We start from the raw sequence: 12,865 nt of genomic DNA, 5'->3' as shown, positions 1-12,865 counted from the left end.
TGCATATATGTCTGTATATCATCACATGGTACATGGTACCTAGGAAAGCCAGAAGAGGGCATCAGATCCCCTGGAACAGGAGGTTATAAGCTACCTCATGAGTGCTGGGAATCAAACCCTAGTGTCCTCTGGAAGAGCCTCCAGTGCTCTAAATCACTGAGCCATCTCTCCAGCCCTGGCTTGTTTTAATTTTTGAAACAGGGTCTAACTCTGTAACTCAAACTGGTCTTAAACTCCAATGTTTCTACAGTAGCCTTCTAAATGTTGGGACTGCAGATATGATCCGCCACACTGTTATTTCTGAATTTACGAAACACATGTTCACTGTTTAACAACCACATACCGAGACCATCAGTGGTTGCAATGGGCCCTTCACTACCAATTTCTCTTCCAGCTTGCAGGCCATCACTGGGAAAACTCTAAAATCTATTCTTCCACCCCAGCATAAGCTGAGGAAGATACACAATTTTCCAATTATTTAAAATACAAATTAGCATGCAAACAGTTACATGTACAAATTAACATGTAACATGTTGTTGGTCTGTTTTCCCCTTTTCTTGTCAGGATTTAACCCCAGAACCTCATGCACACTAGGGCAAGCTCCAGTCCAGGCCAGAGTTAGATATATTAAGAGACATTAACATGTTTTTCACATAGCTTCCAGTAACTCACACTTTTCATAGAAAGCAGGTTTATGATGAATTTCCAAATTCAGAGGTTCAATTTCTCAAAATTATATTCCTATGTCAAATTTCTTTTACAAACATAGTATAGTACTGGAATAAAACCAGCATCTGGGAAAAGCAAGTGTCCTCGCACCTCTACCATAACACTTCTCTGAAATGTTCTTGAGCCAGGCAGTGGTGGCACACACCTGTAATCCCAGCACTTGGGAGTCAGAGGCAGGCGGATTTCTGAGTTCGAGGCCAGCCTGGTCTACAGAGTGAGTTCCAGGACAGCCGGGGCTATACAGAGAAACCCTGTCTTGAAAACAAAAACAAAAACAAACAAACAAACAAAAAACCTGAAATGTCTTTGGCTAGTCGTCTACATTGTTAATTCTTTAAAATTATCATATCATTCTTTACTAGGTTTAAAAAAATGTTTATCAAATGTCATAAAGGTACAGATTTAAATAAAATATTATTTGGTCATAAGGTAGGAAAAGCAAGGAAGAGTCAGACTGCTTAGAGCAGTAAATATCAAACCAACCACACACCACAGCAAGAAAGGAACCAGTGCCAGGCATTGTGGCGTTCACCTTTAATCCCAGCACTTGAGAGGCAGAGGCAGGTGGAACTGGATCTCTGAGTTAGAAACCAGCCTGGTCTACAACGTGAATGTCAGGGCAGCCAGGACTACACAAAGAAATCTCCTTCCCCTACCTTCCCTGTATCTATGGGATATAACAACTCTGAGAATGACTATGAATAATAAATGCCTAGGGCTTATTCCCTGACTAGCTCATAACTTAACCGTTTATTCTGCTCTATGAGTGCCACATGGCTGGTTACTACTCCTCAGTCTCATGCGTGTCTCCTCAGAAGAAATTCAGGGATAATCTCTTCTTGTTCCAGACTCTATCCCAAAGTTCTTCTCTCCCTAAAGAACTCCCATCTTCTATTTCCTGCCTTAGATAATAGGCTACCAGCTTTTTATTTACAGGTGATGCTTCTATACAGTACACAAGAAATCCTCTCTTCACACCGCCCCACAAAAAAGAAAAAAAGAAAGAACAAAAGAAAGAATAAAAGGAACCAATGGGCAGCTTCCAGACTGACATTTAACCTTTCCATATTCAATCAGTATTCTTTATTTTCAACATTTACTTATGAGAGGGAGAAGCACACACCACAACACTCATGAGGCGGTAGGTAAGACAACTTGCAAGAGTCAGCTTTCTACTTCCAACATGTGATCATCAGTCTTAATAGCAAGACTTTTACCTACTGAACCATCTTGCCAGTCCACCAGACAATCCATACAGCATCATTTTTCTTTTCTTTCCTTTTTTGGTTTCTCAAGACAGGGTTTCTCTGTGTAACCCTAGCTGTCCTGGAACTCAATCTGTAGACCAGACTGGCCTCAAATTCAGAGATAGACCTGCCTCTGCCTACCAAAATAAAAAATGTGGGGCTAGAGAGAAGACTCAGCAGTGAAGATCACTGTCTGCTCTTCCAGAGGACCCGGGTTCAATTTTTAGCACCCACAAAGCAACTCTTGTAACTCAACTTCCAGGTGATATGACACATTCACAGACATACACAGAGGCAAAATACCAATACATATAAAATAAAAATAAATAAATCATTAAAACTTTTTTTTAAAAAATTAAAAATGTTTAAAAGATCCTGGCAAACAGTGCCATGAAAGCAAGGCAATGCTTTACTTAGTTTGTTTTAGAAGACTCTACGTTGGCCTGAAGATAATCTTTGTTCTTTCAGGAGAACTCTGGGGGTGATAACTGAAGGCAGGAAAGGCCAGGTGCATGGGAAGAATGGCTTCAGTTCAGAAGACAATTGGTATGCGAAATGATAAAGGCCAAGGTAGATTAAGCAAAACAGAGAGCTAACAAATAAAAATAATGAAGAATCTAGCCATTCTAACCTAGCAACCTGGTAGCCACTACTATTGGAGCTAATGGCTCAAGTGGCAGGGCCCTAATCTCTAGCACCATCGGGGGTAGGAATCAAATCACAAAGCATGTAGGTTTAGAGATGGTTCAGTATAGGTACACTAAGCTATTCAAGTGGGAACAATCTGCAAAGCAACTGAGGTGTAGTGAGTACAGACAAAAGCCAATCAGAGATAAAGAATTCATTCACAAAAATTGACACTTGTGTCTGTGACTATGTTGAACAAGACATGAACACTAATCTCAACTTCTCAGCCAGGAACCCTGCTCCTGAAGGTGCTCCCAGCTACCTCCCCCAGATCATAGGGCTTAAAACCGACCAAGGATTTTAGATGAAGCCACATGATTCTGTGAGTAGTACAGTTGTGTAACTGTCTCCTTTAGCCAATGCAGACCTTTCAAAGGCCCAAGAAATAATGAAATGGAAAACCAGCCAGAAACAGTTGGCTATGATGAAAGAACCAGTTATCACTTTCAATTTTAAACCAATAGAACTGTTAGAATTGGTCTTTGTCATGCTGGATCCTGGACTTCAGATACCCACAGCTTATGAGAAGGAACTACCTTCTCTGTTCTGATGAGGAACATTCAGCCTCAAAGCATAAAGAAATATCTAGAGCAAAAGGCCAAAAAACCCATGTTCTTTTGTATGTCTCTTGTATCTATATCTGTGTGTAAACAAGTTGCTGTGTTTGAAATAAGATATATTTAAGATTGGAGATGAAGAGGTGGCTTAGCACCTAAGAACACTGGATGCTCTTCTAGAAGACCAGGGTTTGAATCCCAGCCCTCACATGGTGGTTCTCAACTGTGTGTAACTTCAGTTCCCGGGAATCTGATACCCTCTCCTGGTCTCCACAGGCCTAAGCACACATGTAGTATACAAACATACACATACAGGTCAAAACACAGATATACGTAAAATAAAGTATTTTTAAAAGGGGGCTGGAGAGATGACTCAGTGATTAAGAGCACTAGAGGCTTTTCCAGAGGACGTGAGTTCAATTCCCAGCAATTCTTTATTCTGTAATTCTTTATATTTAAAGATTTATTTATTTTATATAGATGAGTACACTGTAGCTGTCTTCAGACACACCAGAAGAGAGCACTGGACCCCATTACAGATGGTTGTGAGCCACCATGTGGCTGGGAATTGAACTCAGGACCTCTGGAAGAGCAGTCAGTGCTCTTAACTGCTGAGCCATCTCTACAGCCCATCCACCAGTAATTCTAATTCTAGTAGATGCAATGCCTTTCTTTTAAATGAGCTTAAAAGTTTTAAGCTAAGGCTGCCAAGCGGTGAAAAGCACTTCTTGTGTAAGCCTGCAACCTGAGCTTGATCCCTGGATCTCACAGCAGAAGAACAACACACTGAAAAATATTAATAAATTATTTGTTAAAAGTTCAAGCTAGTGATCTGTGTATGAAGTGATGAAGGATACATACAATGCTCCAGGAACATTTTCCTGTCAGCCAAACAGCAGATAGCCAAAATTCCATGACTTTGTTTGCTTGTCTAAGGGAGCGATAACTAGCTATACGATAGGTTCCATCCTGACCACTCTAACATTATGCTTAGTTCACAAAGTCAGGCACAAACCCACACTGTGCCCAGGCCACAGGCCGACCAGTTTCCTCCGTCCAACACGTATCTTTTATTTACCCTTGTGCAGTATGGTTGTTTTCTTATGTGGCAGTTAAGAGCATTTATGGAACTCCCACAGGCTAAAATTCTACTTTAAAAGATTTCTGTTTCTTCAAGTTGAAAAGAACTAACAAGCATACATGTGGCAAGTTGCAGTGAGTTATACACAAATACTACTATCCAGATGAAGTATTTCATACTCAGGTATAATGGTACATACATTCCTGTAATCTCCAAACATAGAGGTGAAGCCAGAGAATCAGGAGTTCAAGCCCAGTCTGGCCTACAAAAAACTGCCTCAACGATAAGTAATTGAGCATTCTATAACATAATTTGAATACTGTTTAAAATTCTTACCGGTTTCTTTGGCAATGGAACAGTAGAAGGCGCAGAGCCAAGAACCATCCCAAAGAGTTTGTCTGAGTAAGGTATGGTTTTCTCTACACTTTCCCGGAAATGAGAATCCCATTTGGCATACAGGATAGTGCCACCAATCCCTCCACCGACAAACAAAAGGCTCGCTCCAGCAATTTTACCAGCAGTCAACCTAGAAGGAAATAGTTAAAATATCATACTTCATTGGTTCCCTTTTCTGCTTTCCTACTGAGTCTTACAGACCTTCCCACTTCCATTTCTCTACCATGGACTCAGACCACAGCAGCCAAGATTAACACCACAGCTGCAAACCCCTTTTTCTTGATCATTTTTAACATGTCGACAATATGAAATAACAATATTTACATACAGATAACAAAAATTTTAAAAGATAACCACAACAGAAAGAATGAAGCAGTTTCTCATTTGACTCTTAAAACTTGGTATTTGCAGCTGGGTGGTGGTGTACTCTGGGAGGCAGAGGCAGGTGGATTTCTGAGTTCAAGGCCAGCATGGTCTACAGAGTACTGTCTTCCAGGAGCCAGGCTATAAATCAAAAAAAATAAAATAAAATAAAAGGTAAATCCTTTACAAAAAAAAAAGCTAAATCTAATATTCTAAAAGTTGAGGCAGAGGCAGGAAAACTGCTCTGAGACTGAAGCCAGCATGGGCTACAAAGCAAGACTTCATATTAAATTTAATTTAAATTTGAAAATTACTGAGCTAGAGACATAGGTCAGGGTCCACTCAGCATGTCCCAACTGGAAAAGGAAGACAGTAAGACATCAATAGAATAGCAAGCACTTTTTAAACTTACATTATAGAAGGGACCTAAATGAACTCCCATAAAACAGAAGCAAGCTCTTGAAGAGAGGACTCTGCCCTGTGCCACCCAGCTACCAAAGAACCGAAAGAAGCATCATTATTAAAGCTTCACCCAAAATACTGTAGCAGGACTCCTCAGACCTTAGAGCAAAGCCTCCGTACAATATAGTAGTTTCCTCTTACTGCAAAGTAAGAAGGATTTGTTCTAAGAACCCCAGAAGCCATAGATAGAAGCAAATACTATATTTTCTCTATACATATGGGTCTATGATAAAGATAAATGTATAAACTGAACACTGTAAAAGAGCAATAACAATAACGAAATAGAATAATTTTAACAATATTTTACAATAAAGACTATATGAATGTGGTTTATTATTGATGAAGCCCAGCACGCAGGAGGTAGAGGTAGGCAGATCTTTTGTGAATTTGAGGTCAGACTGATCTACACACTGAGCTCCAGGACAGTTGGGGCTATATCAAGAAACCATGTCTCAAAAAAAAAAAATTAAACATAAATGAAAAATCGTATTGTACTACACTCACCCTTCCTCTGAAGACCATGGACGTTGTTATCAGAATACTGTTCGTTCTCTTTCTCTCTCTCTCTCCCCTCCCTTCCCCCCCCCCCCTCTCTCTCTCTCTCTCTCTCTCTCTCGGTATTTTCGGGACAGGGCTTCTCTGTATAGCCTTGGCTGTCCTGGAACTTACTCTGTAGACCAGGCTGGCTTTGAACTCAGAAAGCTGCCTGCCTCTGCCTCCCAAGTGCTGGGATTAAAGGTGTGCACCACCACTGCCTAGCAGAATACAGTTTTCTAAATAAAAATTAGTTTATGCAGCCATGTCCATATTCAAAGTAAACACACACACACACACACACACACACACACACACACACACACACACACTTTATTATTAGTACAGAGTAAAGAACTTGGTTCCAAGGAGACAAGCCACATACCCAGAACTGCTTGAAGTGGAGTATCTACGGCATGGTCGCAGTGGACGGAGGACAAGCTTCCCACACAGACAACTCTAAAGGAGGAGAAGACATCACATCAATACATTAAAGTAATTTGGAAGTACAATGTCTCATACTTGTAACCCCAGCACTCTGCAGACTAGGAAAGATCACAAACTACAGTCCAGACTTTTTTTTTTATTATTTTGGTTTTTTTTTTCAAGACAGGGTTTCCCTGTATAGTATAGCCCTGGCTGTCCTGGAACTCACTCTGTAGACCAGGCTGGCCTCGAAGTCGGAAATCCACCGGCCTCTGCCTCCCAGAGTGCTGGGATTACAGGTGTGCCCCACCACCGCCTGGCCAGGCCAGTCTAAGATACAAAGCCAGACCATCTAAAAATGCAAAACATTTCAATAAATCTCAGAAATGTTTGAATTGACAATATAAAAATATTTTTATTAAAAGTGTATTCAAACAAAAATTAGTTTACTTTCAGAAATCAATCTACCATAAAACACTTTTCTGAATGTTTAGCTCTGCACCAGCACTTAGAAGGCTGAAGCAGAAAGACTGCTACAAATCCAGGCCAGCCTGCAGTAAAACCTTGTCTCAAAAAACAAAAACAAAACAAACTCCGAAACCTCAACAACAATAATGAAGAAAAATTGTTCTTAAATATTTTTGTGCTGTTCAGTTTTTAAAATTTTCTTCATGTTTTAATTATATTTATTTATTGTCTATATGTGCACTTGAGATCATACACACATCCATACATACTCCAGGTGTGAGGTCAGAAGACAACTTGTGGGAGCCATTTCTCTACTTACACTATGTGAGACCTGAGGATCAAAGCTCACCAGGCTTGCACCCCAAGCATCTTGTCCAGGACCATCTGGCTGCCCTAGTGGGGTTTGTTGCCATTGTTTTGTTAGTCAGGGTCTCATATAGTCCAGATTAGCATTGAACTCTTGATCTTTCTGCCTCCAACTCCCAAGTGCTAGGATCACACAAGCAATTTTTAACTTAAAAAGAGAGTCAGAATGACTCATTGGCAACTTGAAGTTCATATATGTTAATTATTTCTTGAATGTCACTAGGATTTTCCATAAGTTTTCTTAACTGGAAGAAATAGGTCACTGGGAGCATGACCCTGGGCTGTGTCTTGTCAAAGTCCTACCATGGAATCCTCTCTCTGTTTCTAGAACACCATGAGGTAAGAATCTCCTGTCACATGTTTGTACCCATTCCTAAGATGTTCCCATTTCACCATGGACCTAACTAAGAACCACAGGCTATGTATGGACTGAGCTCTCTGAAACAGTAAACCAAATAAATTTTTCCTCCCTTAAGTTGTTTTCCTTGGATATCTGGTCACAGCAGCACAAACACCTAACTACCAATACAAGATTAAAAAAAAAAAAAAAGAATCAACAACCCAGACTGAATTTAAACAACAAAAGAAAGAAAATGTGAAAAAAGAGCCAGCCATAACTAGGACTTAGGTGTAAACAGTCGACATTTTCTAGAAAAGGAACATGAGAAGATATCCAGCTAGATTATGCATCTGTTCTGGAACTGAACTGACTGTGACTGCTGTGTTTGCTCCTCTACCTGTCTGCTTTTTTGAAAGAAACTATCCTCAGAAATCATCCAGTGCCTGTCACCCTAGTAGATGCTGGTATAGAATGGGAAGCAGATGACTTTAGTACTCTGGTTTCCAGAACAAAACTGGAGGAGGTTAAAAACTTTAAGGCTATATAAAAGATATTTTATCCATTTTAAGATCTAGTTAAAATGATTTAAGATCCTGGTCCTAGTGGAATAAAATTTGTGTAGTGTCTTAGAGAGGGCTACAATGAGAAGGGAATATCAGTTGCTCTAGCCCCCACCCCCAGAAAAAATAGGGCTGAGTGCATTACACAGTAGTAATTGTGGGGAGGGGGCAGTTGTTCTAAGAAGAAGAAGGAGGAGGAGGAGGAAGAGGAGGAGGAGGAAGAGGAGGAAGAAGGAAGAAGAAGAAAGAGAGAGAGAGAAAAGAAAGAAAGAAAGAAAGAAAGAAAGAAAGAAAGAAAGAAAGAAAGAAGGAAAGGAAGGAAAGGAAGGAAAGGAAGGAAGGAAGGAAAGAAGGAAGGAAGGAAGGAAAGAAGGAAGGAAGGAAAAATAGGGCTGAGGGCATTTTGCAATACTGACTGTAACAATGCAGACATGCCAATGCTCTTCCAGAAATACACTGCTACCTATCAAACATGAACTGTGTGTCCTTCCCTGATACTGTATGATTTCCTTCATGGGGATTATCCAGAATAGACAAATTCATAGACATAGTAAATAGTGACTGCCAGGGTTTAGGGGGGAGGGGATGGGGTAGGTGAAGGTGCAAGGGCAGGCAGCCTTGGTTAATAATTCACTAATAGGGCAGTGAAAGCGATGCTCTGTGCCTTCTCAAACTACAGCATAAATGGACTTGGCTCTGGCCTGACTGTTCTCAAAACCTGCTGCTAAGCTGTGAGGAAATCCCAAAACAGAGATGGCACAAGCAGGATTTCCAAGGCAGCAGTCACTGCTGAGCCAGTATCAGCAGCCAAGCATGAGAATATGGGATACTGGGAACTGACTGGTAATAGGCACTGTCTTAAGGGTCAATGCTGAAAAATGCCCAGATGATCCCAGGAAAGACCTAGAACAGAAGCAATGAACAATGCTGCTATTTCCCAGACACAGAAGGACTTGTTACATAGCTGTAGTTATGCAGAATTGTATTTTTAAAAATGTTTTTCAATTTTCCATTTTTTATTAGAAGTTATTCAATTTGTTTTATGTGTATTTTTATATGTATGTATGCATGCCATGTGCATGCATAGTACCCATACAGAGCAGAAGGTATCAGATCCTTGGAACTGGAGTTATAGATAGTTGTGAGGGACCTTGTGGGTGCTGGGAATTGAGCCCAAGTCCTTGCAGGAGCAACCGCTGAGCCATCTCTCCAGCCCAATCAAAATATTTTTATTACATTTTGAACATTACCATTTCATTACAATCTTGAACTCTTGATCTTCCTGCCTCTACCTCCTCAGTGCTAGGCCTACAGATATGCACCATCATACCCAGCTTCAAAAGTACTTTTTGTTGCTTATGCATTTGGCCTCTTATCTACCTAAGTCACTGACAAATATAAGTTTTGCCTCCAGTTTGCTTTCTCTTAAGCAGTGTCTCTAATATTATATAACTCAAACCTTTTGTTTTGGCACACAAAATATTGACTACTTCTTAATTTTAGGATTCTACTTTATTAATGACCTGTAATATAGAAAGGACAGCAATTTGTCTGGACATATAACTTTGCAAAAAATGTCATAAGGGTAGCACTGACACTTCTAACCTACAGAAACATGACTTCCGCAAACAAAAAGACAAGAAAAATATGTAATTCCCATGTAATGTTCTTCTACACATCAACTCCTCAGCTTTACCAAACTAAAAAGAATATATTAAAAACCATCATGGATGGGGCTCAGCAGTTAAGAGCACTGACTGCTCTTCCGAAGATCCTGAGTTCAAATCCCAGCAACCACATGGTGGCTCACAACCATCCGTAACAAGATCTGATGCTCTCTTCTGGAGTGTCTTCAGACAGCTACAGTGTACTTACATATAATAAAAAAATAAATATAATGAAATAGCCTGAAAATAAACAAGCACTTTAGAAAAATCACCTATGAATCCTATGCCAGGGTTCTAGATTTCACAATAAATTTTGCAGGCCAGTAATATTAACAATATTAACCCTTTTTGCATTTAAAATACAAATTTATATGTAACAATTTAACTTTTCCTACATTTAAAATATCTTGAGCTGGGTGGTAGTGCACATGCCTTTAATCCCAGCACTTGGGAGGCAGAGGCAGGCAGATTTGAGTTCGAGGCTAGCCTGGTCTACAGAGTGAGTTCCAGGACAGCCAGGGCTACACAGAGAAACCCTGTCTTGAAAAAGAAAAAAAAAAAAATCTTGTAAGAGCCAGGAGTGGTGGCACACAACTGTAATCCCAGCATGTAGAAGGCAGAGGCAGGAGAACTGGGAGTTCAAGCTCATCCTCAGCTACACAGAACAGGCTAGATGACAGGAATCTATCTGAAAAAGCCAAGAAGGCAGAATGACTCTGCAGGTTAAAGTGACCTGATGACAACCTCAACATGTGTGCTATGACATGTGCTCACCCACACGCATGTACAAAATACAAAAAAAAAAAAAAAAAAAAAAGGAAATGCAATGGCTGAAGAAGTGCTTAGTGAGGGCTGAAGAGATGCTCAGAGGTTAAAAGCAATGACTGCTCTTCCAGAGGTTCTGAGTTCAATTCCCAGCAACCACATGGTGGCTCACAACCATCTGAAATAGGACTCAATGCCCTCTTCTGATGCGTCTGAGGATGGCGAAGATGTACTCACATACATAAATAAAAATCTTTTACAAAAGGAAAAAAAAATGCTTAGTGGGTAAGAACATCTGCTCTTCCGGGTGACATGGCGATTTACAACGATCTGTAATTCCAGTCCCAAGGGATCTGATGCAAACAGTGCATCCATGCAGTGAACAGACATTCATGCAAGTCAAAACACTCATACATATAAAATTAAGGGAAATGTTTTAAATCTAGTTTTTAAAAAGTGAGGAGGGAGGCCAGAGAGATTACTCAGTGGTCAAAAGTACTTGCTGCTCTCGCAATGGATTCAGGATTCAACTTCCAGCACTCACATAGTGGTTCACAACCACCTAGAACTCCAGGTCTAGAGGATTCAATGTCCTCTTCTGATTTCCATAGGTACCAAGCACACACATTTATATATACAAGCAAAACACTCACACATAAAATAAAATGAACAACTCTAATTTAAAAAAAAAAATGATGTGGAAAAGGGGGTAGGAGAAAACAATCACATTGCCATGCATATTTGTATACTCCTCGCTGGAAGACTACCAGAAGTTTGAGGCCAGCCTATACATCAAAGCAAATATCAGCCTAGCCAAAGCTACTAGGTAGGATCCTGCCTTTAAAAAAAAAATTCTCTATTAAAATTAAAATGTATCATCCAACAAAAGTAAAGCGTATTGAGAAAAAATAATCTAAGACAAAAAGTGCTTTTTGCTTATGGAAATAGTACACATCTTTGGTTCTTGGAGTTCTCCACCACTTCTGACTTTTACAATCTTTCTGCTTCTTCTGCAAAGAACTTGAGACTTAAGACTACAGATGTCCTATGAGTGCAGTGATCCAAGATTTCTCACTTAATGCACATAGTATAACGAAACCAAAATCTGATCCTTAAAATTTCCCTTCACACATGTGGAATATCTTTTACATCTTCTCATCCAGGTGCACTACATTATGTGAATGTTTATAAAAATGATCTAGAACTGGAAGCCCCTGACCACAACATTCTTGATTTTTTTTTACATGTATTTTTTAAATTTTTTTTTCTTTTAGTAATGTGTTTTAGGTCTTTTGATCTCTCCCAAGTTTTTCTTTACCAGTTCTTTATTCTTTTTGTCCTTACACTGTATGACCAGGCTCTTTAGGTATAGAAATAGGAAAAGGAAGAATAATAAACAGGACGGAGTATGAACAGAAGCAAAAGGGGGGCTGCACAGATCTACTGAACTACTCTGCAGCATGCGTAGTTAACAATCTACTCCATTAACAGATAAACTCAGAGCAGGGCGGTGGTGGCGCACGCCTGTAACCTCAGCAGTCTGGGAGGCAGAGGCAGGTGGATTTTTGAGTTCGAGGCCAGCCTGGTCTACAGAGTGAGTTCCAGGACAGCCAGGGCTACACAGAGAAACCCTGTCTTGAAAAAACCAAGTCCTAAATAAATAAATAAAGGTTTTGTGTCTTTTACTTGGTAACTATATGAGCTAAGTAGCTAGGATAGAACCCCCCCCCCAAATAGTATTTACTGCAACACAAGACATATAGATTTATGAACACACAGAGACTGTGACAACATCCACAGGACCTGCACATGTTTAAACTAAACCAAATCCCAGCACTGAGAAGGAGACACAAAGTCACATCTCTAACCAAGAAGCTATTTGTACATGATACCTCCTGGAAAGGAAAATTTTGTTTTCTTCAATTGGATATATCAACTACACTCCACAGCAGCCCCATGCCCAGGAGTAATTAGCCAACACAAAATGGATTCCATGTTTGTAGGGGGTAAGGGACTTTTTGGTTTGTTATTTTTGACTTCTTTCCCTTTTTTTGTTTTCTATTTTGTTGTTTTTAAAGTTCATCTTTGTTGTTGTTATTGTTGTTTTCCTGGCTTTTTGTTTTGTTGAGGGAGAGCGAACATGACGTTTGGTAGAGAAGTGCTGAGGGAAAAGAAAATATGATCAAAATAGACCGCATGAAAAAAACATTTTTAATA

The 12,865-nt window shown here is 39.9% G+C and overlaps 1 protein-coding gene across 6 annotated transcripts in view; it reads right to left on the bottom strand.

Annotated features, from left to right (window-relative positions):
• Immt (inner membrane mitochondrial protein) overlaps nucleotides 1-12,865 on the bottom strand; it is a 39,431-nt gene that overhangs the window by 22,562 nt on the left and 4,004 nt on the right. For all 6 annotated transcript variants that reach the window (XM_052173898.1, XM_052173901.1, XM_052173899.1 and 3 more), the window contains exons 2-3: nucleotides 6,442-6,515; nucleotides 4,638-4,827 (exon numbers count right to left, since the gene is read on the bottom strand). In XM_052173898.1, coding sequence (XP_052029858.1) covers nucleotides 4,638-4,827; nucleotides 6,442-6,515 — 264 coding nt within the window. The remainder of the gene's footprint in view (nucleotides 1-4,637; nucleotides 4,828-6,441; nucleotides 6,516-12,865) is intronic.

The sequence above is a fragment of the Apodemus sylvaticus genome, chromosome 2 (assembly GCF_947179515.1).
Source record: "Apodemus sylvaticus chromosome 2, mApoSyl1.1, whole genome shotgun sequence".
In the NCBI taxonomy this organism is placed as follows: domain Eukaryota; kingdom Metazoa; phylum Chordata; class Mammalia; order Rodentia; family Muridae; genus Apodemus; species Apodemus sylvaticus.
The sequence above is the reverse complement of the archived record's forward strand: the minus strand, read 5'-3'. Positions and strand labels throughout refer to the sequence as shown.